Source organism: Catharus ustulatus, chromosome 3, assembly GCF_009819885.2.
Source record: "Catharus ustulatus isolate bCatUst1 chromosome 3, bCatUst1.pri.v2, whole genome shotgun sequence".
Taxonomy (NCBI): Eukaryota; Metazoa; Chordata; class Aves; order Passeriformes; family Turdidae; genus Catharus; species Catharus ustulatus.
In genome coordinates, this window is record NC_046223.1 from 54964266 (window position 1) to 54978935 (window position 14670).

General features: G+C 37.3%; 1 protein-coding gene across 2 annotated transcripts in view; it reads right to left on the reverse strand.

Annotated features, from left to right (window-relative positions):
* The window catches only part of TMEM181 (transmembrane protein 181), a 34121-nt gene that overhangs the window by 11196 nt on the left and 8255 nt on the right, over window positions 1–14670 (reverse strand). For both annotated transcript variants that reach the window (XM_033055300.1, XM_033055301.1), the window contains exons 2-8: window positions 10439–10542; window positions 6737–6792; window positions 5478–5568; window positions 4798–4916; window positions 3653–3772; window positions 1649–1729; window positions 613–712 (exon numbers count right to left, since the gene is read on the reverse strand). In XM_033055300.1, coding sequence (XP_032911191.1) covers window positions 613–712; window positions 1649–1729; window positions 3653–3772; window positions 4798–4916; window positions 5478–5568; window positions 6737–6792; window positions 10439–10542 — 671 coding nt within the window. The remainder of the gene's footprint in view (window positions 1–612; window positions 713–1648; window positions 1730–3652; window positions 3773–4797; window positions 4917–5477; window positions 5569–6736; window positions 6793–10438; window positions 10543–14670) is intronic.

Consider the following 14670-nt stretch of genomic DNA (forward strand, 5'->3'; position numbering starts at 1 on the left):
CAGAAGAAAAAAACCCAAGATTTTTTCAAATTACACTAGTAAATGAAACTGAAGCTTGCTTTATTTTGAAGATATTAAGAAAGAAAATGGTGCAATCCACTCTGCTGTAGAAATCATCTCAAATGGTTGCCAACATTTCTAGAAGATTTCAAGTTTTTAGACTTTCTACCAAACCACTGTTAATGGTGACAACCTAAAAAATTATCATATAATGACTAAGATGCAAATATTCTTTTGGAACTGCTAGAATTTGCTGTGTTTTACCGGGCTAAAAGCAGTCTCCATTTTTAACTAAAGTGTGAGTATTTGAAAAATGAAGAAGTAAGACAGCAGACAAACAGAAATTGAAAGGTTAAGTATAGCAGGGCACCTATTCCAGTCAGAGCATTAAACAATAGCTGACATCCATGTGACTGAGAACAAAATCCACCCACTTGCTATGCCCTTGAATTTGCAACACTTGGAAAGGGTTGGGTTTTTTAAAATTTAGTTTTCTGAAGCTTTATAAACAACTGCTTATAAGTTCAGGGGAAAACTCCATTTTGCCTTCTCTTTTTTTTCCTGCTTCCTATTTAAAAAGGTGCCTTTCTAAAAATTCAAGGATGCAAGTACCGTTATAGAGTAGCAAGAGAGGAAGTAGGATGGACATCCATTTCTGTTCAATACCCCAGTCTCTCATGGAGAATTTCCGCAGGGAATGTGCAAACAGACACTGTAAAGCAACAACAATTTGTAAGGAAGGAATAGAGCCTTCAGTGGTTTAACCAAAGCTAAGAGAGCACAGCACACTGCAAAGACTACCTCAGTGGCAAAGGCCTTGTGAAAATACTGTAAAATAGGAGCCAGACCTCCTACTTCCTATTTCAAGTTTGCTCACTGACCCCAAAGCAAATTACTTAATTTCTCAAGCAAACTGAGAAGTAAACCAGCCAGAACATGAAAATCAACAACTTGCTGGAAGAAAACGATGTTGCCTCATTACTGGTTACATACTACCAATGACTTTCACTTGAACTCACTTTTTTAAAAAGCAGATTGCATTTTATAGTCACAATTACCTGAGCAACATCATCTGAGAGATAAATGCTATGGAAGTGTGTAGTACTTCGGTGCCCCTACTCTGAAAATTCAGAATTTTAGATTTTATGTTGTATTTTTTCTCCAAATACTTCTTCTACAGGTTAGAGAGGAGACATCATCTAAATCATTGCATAATTTAGCTTGTAAGGGGCTTCTGGAGGTCATCTAGCCCATCCAAGAAAGTGGTAACTTTCATGTTAGATCAAGGTCAAACAGCTCACACTCTGGCCAACCTATTTCCTGAGACTACCTACACTGCAAAAAAATACTTTTCTTTAGCATCTCATCACAATTTCGTTTGTCTAAGCAATTTTTACCCTGGTTAATCCAAACCCAGAGTGTAGAAAAGCAAGTTTTCCCACTTACCCTATTTTCTTAATGTCCCTTCAATAGCACTTGTAAAAACATAAAAACAGCAACTACACAAGTATTTCAGAAACATTTTTACACCCATTAAGTGACATGTCAACTTTGCTGCCTGGGGTTAAATTCCTAAACACAGCATTACAGAGCAGTGTTATCAGCCACCTACATAATAAACTCCAGAAAAGCTGCAAGAACATCTTACCGTGACCATAAAAGTAAGAACTACAAAGACAAATCGGAACCATATTTCCACTTGTGAAAAGGTTGGATTATAGGTCTTCCACTACAAGAAAACAGAAGAGCCCAATGAATAGTATTTTGACAGACTACATATGATATCAATAATTAGCACTTTATTGCAGATACTGAAAAGTTCTGTGGCTTTTCAAAATTTAAAGGTATGACCAAATTTCCCTATGTCACCATGAAGAAATAATGATAAATTTGTACTCACAGAACTATCTGATAAAATGATAAGCAAAGCAGCCTAATAGATTTGCTTCTCTTTTATCCTGCCACTTCATAACATACACAGTGCTGTCATATGTTAAAGCCCTCTCAGGACAAATAGGATAATCTTCATTGATCTCAATTGCACTTTCAATCAAAGTTTGAATGCCAATAAATGAGTAAATCCAGTGTGTTGTTCTGTTTTGCTTAAATTCATTTTGAGGAAGTCAGAAAGGTACAGGGGTACTTCCTGTGAGGAGTTTATTTTCTTAAAGCTTACTCACTTGTTGCACAAGTTAAAAAAGAGAAAATCATGTAAAGGAAGGGTAAGTAGCTTACTAGAAACGCTGAAATCTTTATATAGGTTAAGGAAGAAAGCCTCCTACTCTAATTATGAGAAGGGCATAAATATTAATTGTAACATGTCAGCTTGCATGAACTCTGCTCTGTTGACAATTTCTCATACCTGGCATGCTTCTGAAGCCATTTTTGAAATGTAAGCTCCCTGGCACAACATATGCTCTGCTCATCTGAACAAGAAGCTTTACCTTTCAATGTATTAAATCTGTCAACCTCTGTCTGGTCTTTTTAAACTGTAAATGTAGAATGAAAATTATATGTAAAGAAACCTATTATACAAAAGGCAATCCATTGATTTCAACTGAGATCACCACAAACAAATATAATAATAAAATAAACGTGACAGTTTTAGTTGCTACAGGAAAGTCTGGGTTGGAGTTTCCTTGGGATTGCATACAGGTCTGCCTTAAAGGCAGTCTGCAAAGCAAGATAAAAAACTGTACAACTATACCCCAGGATACTTTGTTCTGTTTGAAATCTGGGAATAAATAAAGGGTTTGTGAGCCTAGGGTTTTTCCCAACCCCCCCCCCCCTTAGGGCTTATTGCTAATTATATGCTTTTTGCACTAGAGTATTAAAAAATATTAATATTTAGAAAGTTAATTTGATATGTTACAAGTATTTTTCTTTGCAGCAAGATTTTTGGTTGCTACCTGTTCTAACACACTGAATGCTACATAGGTAAATATACCAGAGTAACCTGTATTATAAACTTGTTTTAGTTCCCTTTTCTCACAATGCAAATGTTTCTAAATTTCTTTCTGGAGTCAATCAATATACATTATGTAAGTGCTTTATAAGCAATCCTTAGCACTAATAACTGAAGCAGTTATTCCACTGGAGACCATTTCAGTGAGTTATTTTAGCAATCTGCTTGTGTTAGCTAAAAAAAAAAAAAATTCTCTTCCTAATAAGCACAGTGCCCCCCCCCCCCAAAAAATCTCTTCATTTTTCTTTGAGTTAGTTAAACCTTTCCAGCCCACACTTTTATGAATTCTGAAAAATTTTGCTAATTCAGATAAACCTCCTGGAGAGGCTGAAAAAAATACCATCCTGCACACAGGCAACATCTTTATAAGTAAATGTAGAAAACTGAATGTTCTAATACAGCTTGCCTATTGTAAAAAATATTTCCCAGCATTCAGACTAAATTTATCTATTACAGAATACAGCAGCAGTAGTACTGACAGAATTTTTTTCCTTATGGAGTTAAAAAAAAGAGGTCTAGATCTTTAACAGTAAATGCTATAATAGCTCTTACATTAGTAGTGACAAAAAATAATTACAATGCATTTTTTAATTTATCTTCAAAAATCTGATACTTTTTTGTTACAGTTAAAACACACTTAAACTGGATTAAAGAGACTTTTTAAATAGTATAAAACTTCATACTTACTGTGAAAGTAATATTCTGGATGATGTATGTTAACTTATTTAGATCTTCAAAGCTAACAAATATGTTGTACTGAGTGTAGTTCAGGTAGCCCAGGTGAGCAACAATGATTTCACTGCATTTCTGTGAACACACACAGAATAGTACATAGAAGTCTTCAAATTATTCCAGAATCTGCACTTGTAGTACAGGTTGGAAAATTTGTCCCTAAATGGTCCAGTATTCATAATATTTATTATATATCTCACCAAGCTCAATGAGTCTGATCAAGACTTTCTTGAAAGATACCAGAGAGATAAGAAACTAATAAAGTCAGGTGAATCAGTGGCTGAACAATAAACACTGCCAGCTTTTCACTTGAGTTGCTGACAGCAACTGCTTGCAGCACCAGGATGGAACCAAATAAGCTGGTGAGATGGAGCTACCTGGTACTAACTCATTTTTAAAAGTCAGGAGGGAAGAAAACCCAAGCATACTGTTCTCTTGGCTAGTGTAATTAAATCTAATGGAGCACTATTAATTAATTATTTTCTGCAAATTTCATGTATCTATATAAAAAGAAAAGCATATATAATAAATTAAGTTATCATAAAAAACTTCAGCTATGTCCTTCCTAAAGGATTTGCATCTGGAAAAGCTGTTTTGAATGTCTTTATGCTTAAAAATTTCAGTGAAAATTACATTAGAATCTCCAAATGCTTCTTCACAGTGGCAAAAAACTTGGCTTTTTCAGAACACAGTTGCCAGCTCGTTTCAAGCAGATTCTGCAAGGTGTTGGAGAAGAATTTTTCTCTCCTCTGAACCCCTAATCCAATCTTCTGCTACAATATCCCTTTCTTCAGTACTGCTAAACCTGTTTAGGTGACTGAACAGGACCCACTGCTTTACTGACAAAGAGCAACTCTAAGAAGAAAGAGGGGTCTTTAAAGGGCAATGGACACAAGTCACAGAAGTAAATAGAAAAATGATGGACAGGTAGGTGTCTTGTCAGCATTACTGCTTACGTTGCCATGATAAATAAAAGGGTCCTGTAGAATCTTCCCTGAGATGTGTTTAAAAGGTACATTCTTATTTGCAATGTAAAGTAGCATGCACACAGACTTAAAGAAGATGCACTACAGCAGAGTTTTGTTTAAGCAAGTGCATACTTGTGCACAACTGAGTAATCTCGTCCGATTGTGAACTTGGTTGTTAACGTATGGTGTGCTTCCATCCTTCACCACTCCTAGGACTTTGACTGTCATAGTCACATTCTTCTTGAGGGATCCTGGAATTAAAACAGAAAATATTAATCTATTGCTAAATGCAGAAATTAAATCTCAAATAGAGTTCCAAAATCATTTAAAACACGTATGCTATCCAAATACTAGGAAGACCTATCCAGTTATACATTATTGGAGTAGGGGTACAGTATTTTTATACAAAAACAGCAAGTCACAAGCCCTGTACTGAATCTTGATGACAGATTAACAATGACTAATGCAGTATTTCTCACATATATACAGGAAAGCTGTATTGAAAAATCAGTGTCATTACAATCTACACATCTAATTCCCCCCGAAATGAAGGAGATACACAGATTATCTAGATACTACTGTTTTCACAAAAATAGCAAACAACTTTTCCCCTACTCCTGTTGCTTACAATTCAATCAGCACTGTCCATGTCTTTACCAAGGGAGGGGGTGAAGTGGAAGAAAAGAACATGAGAAAGAAAACCCATCAACCACAGCCAGAAAGCAACAGGATCATGTGTATGACAGATGGAATTAAAGATACAATAGACAAGTTGCTACAGCAGTTTCCTGAGAATTAGGTCAGATTCTCACCATCAAGCTGATCCAACTCAACCACACAGGTCAGCCACAGCTGCTGGTTGTAAGTTGACAGTGGTGGTGAACTTAAATTAAATGGCTTCAGCTGCAAAAAACCCCACAAAGTTAGCACCAACCTTTACACTGTTGCATGACATACCTGTAGTTACAACGATGAGAGGTATGTTAGTTATGTTTGTGACAATGTTTTTGAAAAGATATTTACACCTGCTATTCTACATGATAAGCAGCTCACACACAAGTCTTCCAAAATAGCTTAAACAGCACATGTATTTTGCAAAGCACTGAAGTAAGGAAAGGTACAACTACCTAAACCCCATAAAAGTAGCACCAATAAAACAGACAAGTTCAGATATGAAAAACAAAATATTGAATATAAGAAAAAATTTTTAGTACTTTACATCAAAAGTCAGATTTCTGGGCCTTCATCTGCTACAGTTTTAAACTTGTTAAACTATAATTACAAAAAAGCCCTGTTTTCCACTAGGTTTTCTAAAAATCCCACATTCAGTTCAAAAGCATGAAAGGTATCATTAACAGATAAAATCTACATGCAGGAAAGGCTTCTTTAATTTGAAATCAAGATGTGCTTTAAAAACAATAAAATCCAACCACAGTACTGTATCAATCCAAACATATATAGACAGCTGATAGGTTAAAAAAAAACGTCCCAGTGTATTTAAAGAAAATGTACTTTTAGAAAAAACCCACAACAAAACCTTTTTTTGTATTTTCACAAAAAGTACTTTAGCTATTACGTTGACAGTGAAGAACTAGACAAACAAAAATCCAAGAACTGAGAACCAAAATATGAAAGTGTTTAAGAACATGTCAATGTTCCTCTTAGGAAGCCAGATCCCATGTCTTGGTTACATGATAGTGAACCAAGCACTGAGTGTATTGTTTTTCAATGCATGTTCTCAGTTTCTATTTCTGAATCCGCTACAAGAATCTCCAACATTGGCTCATCAGGGAAAAATTCATGTGTTTATCAGAAACTGCTGTGCAGAAATATCCTACAAATCTCACCTGACCTGCTCACCACAGTAAGAGACCAGAAATTGCTGTTGGGCTAGTCAAGAAGTAACACAGCAACAGTACAACACTGCATGGTCAGCTTCAAACTGGAAAGCACAACTAAGACATTCTGCAGTAAAAGTTTAAATATTTAAAATAAATATTTCCCTCCTTCCCCCCAGTTAACATTACTAATGTCAAATTAATATAATACAACAATATTTATTAACTCTTACCTTTAGGCTGTTATTTAAGTCTGTTCTTGCTACAGAAGTTTCAATAACATTAGGACCTAAACAATATTTAAGAAGGAAGAAAGAAAGTATTGAAGCATACAGATAAGTGATGATGTAAATATAAGTTTTCAAAAAACTGTACGAAATACTGCAAAGCAGATACCTAGTATCACTTATCAGATGTTTCAGATAAAGGGTAAAGCACTTGGATATTTCAATATAATTTATAAAGTCGATCTGCATGTTCCTTTAAGCATCTCTGCCATTCTATTTCTATACATTATTAAATAAATTATAAATCAAGAAATCCATGTCAAAGGCCCTGAATGTATATTCTAAACCACCGCAATTTTAGTAGTAGTTTTTTATTCATATATATCTATCTATGTATGTATATATATAATCTTCCAAGATTTTACGGCAATGCAGTCATGAAAGCACTCAGCTACAGAACCCCCTTGTTTAATTAGATCAGGTTGTTGAGGGCCATATTCAGCTAAGTCTTTAACATTTTTAAGGACAAAGACTCCCACAACCTGTCTGGGAAACCTGAAAGAACTAAACCAGTAAAGTGACAGGGAAGAGTAGGAAAAGAGTAGAAAAGTACAGACACTTGCTGTGTCTATATAGCAGGTTGTGAACACACAGAGAACTGTATAGCAGGTAGGGACATGAGCAAGACAAGCACCTGTATTTGGGCTAGGCAGACTCCTCTGTCCAGATGGTCTCTCCTGTACATATTTGGTCTGGCAATTCAATGGGATTTTTTAACCCTCAAAATTAGCTAATTCAATCACAAACTCAGTATAATAAAAACTACACAAGAAAAGCAGTTTTTCTCAAAGACCAAACACTTCAAACACTTCTCTGTTACTACAGAGAAACAGTGGAAAAGAAGGACATCTATAAACTAGCAGCATGGGATCACTCTGTCCATGATAGGTGAACTGTCATGACAGCTTTAAACATGTAGCACTACTTGGGCTCCTATAACCACACTAATAACAATATTAACCATCTTACAGACTTAAAAGGAAAAAGTAAGAATTTCAGCCATCACAGCCAGAATTTCATATTAGAATTGCAGTGCAAAATCACTAACAGCCACTCACTGTAAAGTCAGTTCTGCATCACTGAACTTTTCAGTTCTCAATTACATACAAACCAGATGTTTGAAAGGCATTTTTTGTTTTAAAAAGCAAAACTGAGCTTCAGTAGCTGTTCACAGTCAGTAAGTCCTCACAATCAGTAATTAAGTGTTGAAGAAACAATTAGAATTAGCCTTTTTTAAGGGTTTTATTTTTTTAATTGGAAGATATGAACCAATATTAGGACAGAAAAATCACAGTCAAAGTTTTTAAGAAGAGCAACCAAACAAATAATGAAGTTTTAGTGCTATAACTGCTTCTTCTCTAGCAAGTAATATGTAAAAGCTTTTGAAACAAAATTATGCTGGGCTGTGTTACTAACAAATAGAGACAAATTTAAATAGTTATTGTTTTTCTTTTAGTCGTGCTCACTTAACATAATAACACATGAAGAGGAAGAACCACCCTGAGGTGATGAACTCACAGCTACATAAAAATGAGTTCTTGCACCTTGGATTTTCTTTGAACTTGTCTCAATAGCACGGACCCATTGCAAAAAGAGAAAGAGTGCAGTTTGGAAAAAAGACCAAATAAGTCTGTCTGTTTTGGGTTAGAGGAACTGTAAGAGTAGCATCCATTCCTGATCAAACTGTCTTGATTTCTCAGATGCAAATCAAGAGATGTTAAGTGTGGGCAATGGCATATTTAAGTAGCACATAAATATGGATATATCTCCCATACTTTCATTTACTTAATGGGTTTGGTGAGTTTTTCTCAGACTGTATCCTTTAAATGAGGGAGCATGCTGTTGTGAGGGCCCCTCCTTCTATTCACAGGAAGCAAGCAGCTGTCAACAAGTGAGGAATATCACAGTAATTGTTCAGTGAGTCTCCTCCCAAGGTAAACAGCATTCTTTTAAAAATATTTAAGTTATAATAATGAACAGCGTCACCCAAACTATCCAGCAAACCAATCCTACAAGGACAAGATTCTCACAGCCATTCCAGTTCCTAAAGGGGATCACAGGCAAGACCTGGGACCACAGCATGGTACAGATGGTAAGTGCTGCTTACAGCAGCCAAGTCCCCTGGGCCAAAGGTGACCATACCATCAGATTACTCTGCATGCAGGCACAATACACCAGCACAGCTCCCTCTCAGGTTCTGCTACTGGTTAAGAATAAAACACAGTTTTCTGTTCCAGGAGCATTGATTTTTGCCTAGCCTTACATAAAACAACTTTCTTTGATTTCTTGTAGGCTGGCAGTGTAAGTACACAGCTACAAATATGGTTCAATTTTAAAGCCAAATAGCTGAATTACTAAATTAAATATCTCCTTTTTCCTTTATCATAAAATGCAGTTTTGCAAATGTGTTTATGCAGTATTTTAGCAGCCAAATAATGCCCTTCAGCATCCTTCACCAAGTCACGGAATATCAGCAGTTAACCTTTGTGAACTGAAAGCCTATTTACACCTTCAGCTACTATAATAAATCATACAAGAAGGCTTTATTTCACAGACAAATTTTATTATTGAAGGCTATTATGAAAAACGTACTGCCTACAAGGCACAGATGGGCATAAAAAGCCCAAACAGCTGCCTCCAATTAACCCACCCTTCTTGCCAAGGCAGGCAGGACTGGATGGCTCCCAGACCTGGGCAGCCCTTCTCACTCTAGAGGAGGTGATGGATGTGACAGAGGTGGAAACAACCCAACAGACAGGTCAAAAAATGTCAGAGAGGAGCACAGGAGAACCCACTGGATATGCTGAGTGATGTGAAAGTCAGCAGTAAAGTAGAAGATGGTAACAACCTAAACTAATTCTTATATTGGAGGGATTGCTTAATGAGTACCAGCGCCTCCTTCCCCTTCTCCCTGTCACCTGACTTCTGTATTGATAAAGCTCTCTTGACAGCAGAGCATTAGTATATTTAACCCTGCTAGGAGAGCACACTGACTTATTTGTCAAGTATGTTTTAGCCCTGGAAAAGCTCTCTGGCATGAAATAAAGAAGGGTCCTATGCTTTTCAACTCCCCAATGACACTGCATCTTTGTTGACCAGACTACCACAAATCTCTCTGATCTCCAGGATACGTACCCAGGCACTATGTGCTTAGCCTCCGAGGTCATGTCAGGACTTTCACAAAGATCTCTGAAATCAGAGACCTAAGCTCATATGTTTGACAAGTGAAGTTCATGTTTTTACACTAAAATATTTTGTATTTACATGGCCTTTATCACCCAAATATTTAGAAGTCTTTACAAACAGTTATTAGTTTCCTCACAGGAAATCAAGTATTAGCGTTACCATTTTACATAAAAAAAATTAATGTAGCAGTCTGCTGAAAAATTATGTTGCAATGAAGCTGCTTTTTTGTCTCATTTTATCAATTGTCCCCTGCAAAGCAGTTGCACATACCAAGTCTTTGTAGGTAGTACTCCTATGAAAAAGTGAGATGGAAGAAACATTTCCCTGTCCCCATCAAGACTAATGCTCCCTCAGAAATTGCAGGAGCAGTAAGCTCATTAGCATTTAAACACATCTGTAAATACCAGCAGGTTGAGACAAAGTATATGAGAACTGTAATCTTTTAAAAAGAGAACATCTTACCTGCTATTCCTATGAAGACTGTCAGACCAAAACAAATAAAGAATACTACAAAGACCAGAACAAAATGCCTTTTGGACAGTGTATACAATCTCATCGGGGCCAGCCTACAGGAAGCAAAAGAAACCACAGAATTAGAATCAGTCATATTTCTAAAGAGGCAGAAAATAAACCCCATTCATTCTCCATCAAAGAAAACTAAACCACATTCTGAGGCAACATGTAACACTAAGAAAAAAGATTAATGCTGCTTGTGTACACACACATCTCCAAATTTTGTCCATTTTTTATTCTAGGGTTTTCTATTGTCCTCAACTTGAGCAATAGAAAACATTTCTTAAACAGAGATGTCTTTGTTATTTCACACATTAATAACTTAAACATCCAAGACCCTATGTCTCCTGCAATGAGAGCTTAATCTAAAGGGACAGACATCACTAACAACTCAGTTACCTGCACAGGCTCTTGTTGTCTACACCTGTCTGTAGCCTATAAATATACTTCAACACTGCAGGATCATCCCTAACAAGGAGTAGGGCAGAACTTCAGATATGCTAGATGTGCGTGCTCAGGCTTTGAATTCCTGTCTGAGCTCCACCAAAGCTTGGGAAATAAAATCTTGAACTCAAGTTTACTACTGGACACCTAAATACAAATACACATACAAGCAGTGACATCCCTTGCATGATGCATTAGTGGTTATCATTAGGGTAAAGACAAAATCCGGGGGCAGGGGTGTGGGTGTGCATTGAAAATACCAATTGCATTCCCTGGAAAACAGGTAATTTCCAGTTCTGTTAGCCTAAGGGAAATATGATTAAATAACTAATCCTACATAAGGTGGACAAATCCAGCATGTTTCAAAATACAGCCAGTATTTCCTCTTGAGTTATTGAGTCACCACATACCTGATTTTCTACTGCTGTTTGAGCAGGTATGATCACAGGAACCTGTACAGTTTATATGGGAAAGCTGTAGGACTGGGGGGCTGATGGGGTGGTGGCAGTGTTTTTCAATAAATTTGTATGAGCACCATCATAGAAAGAAATGAAACCATAAGACTTAATGACAGCACTCCCTTTTAGCTTGGAATAAAACTTTTCACCAGCTGAACGGTGCTCTTACTGGTTCACCACATCAACAAAGAATTGCAGATAAGGTGGTGAAATCCTTCCTATAAACCTAGCCTGAACTTTGGGACCAGGTACCATGTGCTGCACGCACACGTGCTGCAGCCCTTAAAAGCAAAGCAAACAAATCAATTTAAACCAGTGCAAGGATTTAACAATAACCTCCATTTTCTTTGAGGATCACTGCATTTTCTCCAAATGAAGCACTACCAAAACCAATTTGCATTATTTCTTTACAGTAAGGTTTGAGAGATTCAAATCTTAATTTATTAATTCACAAAGGAGGTGGGGAAGGGAGGAAAACTCCACAGAAGTAACAAGAACTGCAAGCAAGTAGCTGCAAATGTTACAAGTCTGCAAAACTGGCTGTGCAGGACTCCAGGCACAGCATCTGCAAAATACTTGCCATACACCTTTACACACAGCAGAAACTCTGCACCGGTCTAGAGGTCAGAACAGCTGGTTGTACAGCCAAAAAAAGGCAAGCCACACATGAAATGACAAAGCAATTACTATACAAGCAGTATCAGATCACCATACAGAAGCTTCACAGACAAATGGGATTTTAAGTTGACTTTTAAAAACACCAATTGATAGAGGCATTTCAAACCAGGACCTTTTGCAGGGATGTAACTGCGTTATTTTTCTTATATCAATGTCTTAAAACTTCAGCCTTCATGCACTTAAACCACATCAAAGCTATTAAATCTGTACTAGTACTAAAACAACTAACTAAGGTGCATTTTCCCATCAGCTCCAGGGGTTTCTTCAGTTCCACAGATGACCTGGTATTCCCTGTCTACCTAAGTACACCAAGTATGGGATATTATCTTAAGATACCAAAGTATTAATATTAACAAGAAAATCCCTGACATATAAAAACAGTACATAAAATGTGGACATGCCTAAATTTGCTGTAAGAATTCCAGTAAATACCAAATGCTTCATGGCAGAGCACATACTGAAGATGTCTGAGGAAAAGTCCACGGGTTGAGCATAGCTAACAACTGGAAGAGTATCATGTTTGCAGTAAAGCATAACATGCTTGTGCTGCTCTGAACAGCTCACATCTGGGCATCCACTTAACAGCTACAGGCTGATGCAGGATAATTCTGTCTTGCTGTCATGCTCTTGTTTCTTCTGGTAAGTTTCCTAATTTCAAGGTTTTCAGATATTTCAAAATGCATGATGTGAATGTGAAAAGCAGCTCCCTCTCCACACTCCTTACAGGAAAGCCACCAGCTCCTCACCCAGCCAAGAGTGTTACAACCACTGGCAATTAGCACCTTTGTTTACTCATAAGCCAGAGCAGATGTGCTCGTGAGCTTTTGAAGAAACATGTTCCAGACATTGGCTCATTCTTTATTCCAGCTGCTCTCCAGGTGGTGCAACACCTAGTAGTCAGAACAGGCAGGTGCACACCTACCTACCAACAGAGATGCTGGACCCAGCCAAGAGTGGAGGCACAGACAGGAGGTACATACACCATGTTTCCCTTTCATTCATACCTGTACTCAAGTCTAACTTAAGCCACTGACTTAATGAGCAGCTTTAGAGGTCAATAAGACAACATGGACACTTATCAACAGCAAATGCAAGAACTCAGCCAAATCCTAACTGCATTTCTCATGAGGGCAAACAACAGTTTACAGCATTCCTATCAGGTGATGCATGCTTCATTGCCCCTTGCCACAGTCACAGAACTTCCTCGTGTAGATTTAAGTGTCTCGTTGTACCTATCACCAGCTGATATACAAAGCAGGTAAAAATCACCTTCCCGAAAGTTCATTGCTTAACATCTGCCTTTTATAAAGAGATTATATAAAGTTTATGAATATACATAAGTGCAAGTTGGTGATGCCCCACTGACAGCCTTTATCTTACATTTGAAAGGCCCAATAAAGAAGGAAATGTTGGAAACACATTCGTGAGAAAATCATAAAGATTCCTCACTCTGGATGCACCTGTTCAAACAGGAACTGTGTTTGCTTTACCAAGCAAAGTGGAAGATGCTTTAATCAGCCCAAAGCTCAAGACTAGCCATCCAACTGTCTGCAGGTCTTTCAGGCAGCTTTTACCACCTACACTCAGCTTTATCCTCAGAATGGTTTATAATTAACTTATGTCTGAAACTGACTGCAAAGGACAAGAAAGCACTGAGATACAAACAGAGAAATATTTATCTCAGACATCTCAAACAGCAGTCAGTAAAACTAAACTGCTGCAGTGCAGCCTGTGACAGAGTTAACTTTGGAAACACACTCATAACAACTGCAATTTTTCAGCAGCCATTCATATATGAGATGTAAAGGTGGGTTACATCTTGCTTTTAGAGTAAAGCTTTGTCTCAAAATGTTCAGCAAAATGTTTCTCAGGGTATTCCTCATCTTCAAATCACTTCTCGTGACCGTACAACAAAATCTTTCATGAAGACCATAATGAAAAATGATTATATAACAGTTTTCATTTAAGACTGACTTTAAAGAAGGGGAAGTTGTGATGAAACAGATTCCGTTCAAAATCAGAAATAACTAGCATTTATGCACAGCAGCTTATCTGAAATCTTAGCCTCAACATCTCTGCCTCCAACTGCTCTTCTCTATTTTAGGTTCATTCCCAAATAGAACCATCAACACTTCGATCTGAGTAATTACATATGCTACCTACATTCACTGGGGCTATCCACACACCCTGCACTTGCTCACGGTTTAAAGACATTGCTTGCTTCGGTGTCCCTCAGAAGACCTTGAATTTCTTCTTGCAAATGTATTCCACAAGGGTTAATAGCTAAAGAGGCAGCATACGACTACATAAAAAGGCATAAAATTAACATTGTCAGTATTATACACAACTGCTACATGACAACCGACAGATAAACGTGGCTAAGCTTTACCTTTGTGTGTGTGCAGGGGTGGGTCTGGCTTTTTTGGGTTTTTAGTTGTTGTTTTCATTTAAGTCTGAATAATTAATCGCGGCTATGGCCATGCCAAGAAATATCCGGGAAAACTAGTTTTTCTTTTTCCTTTAACAAACAATCTGAGAGTGAAGATACCGGCGGTGGGGGGAGGTTTAATTCGCCATATAAAAGGCAAACTCACAGCGCTC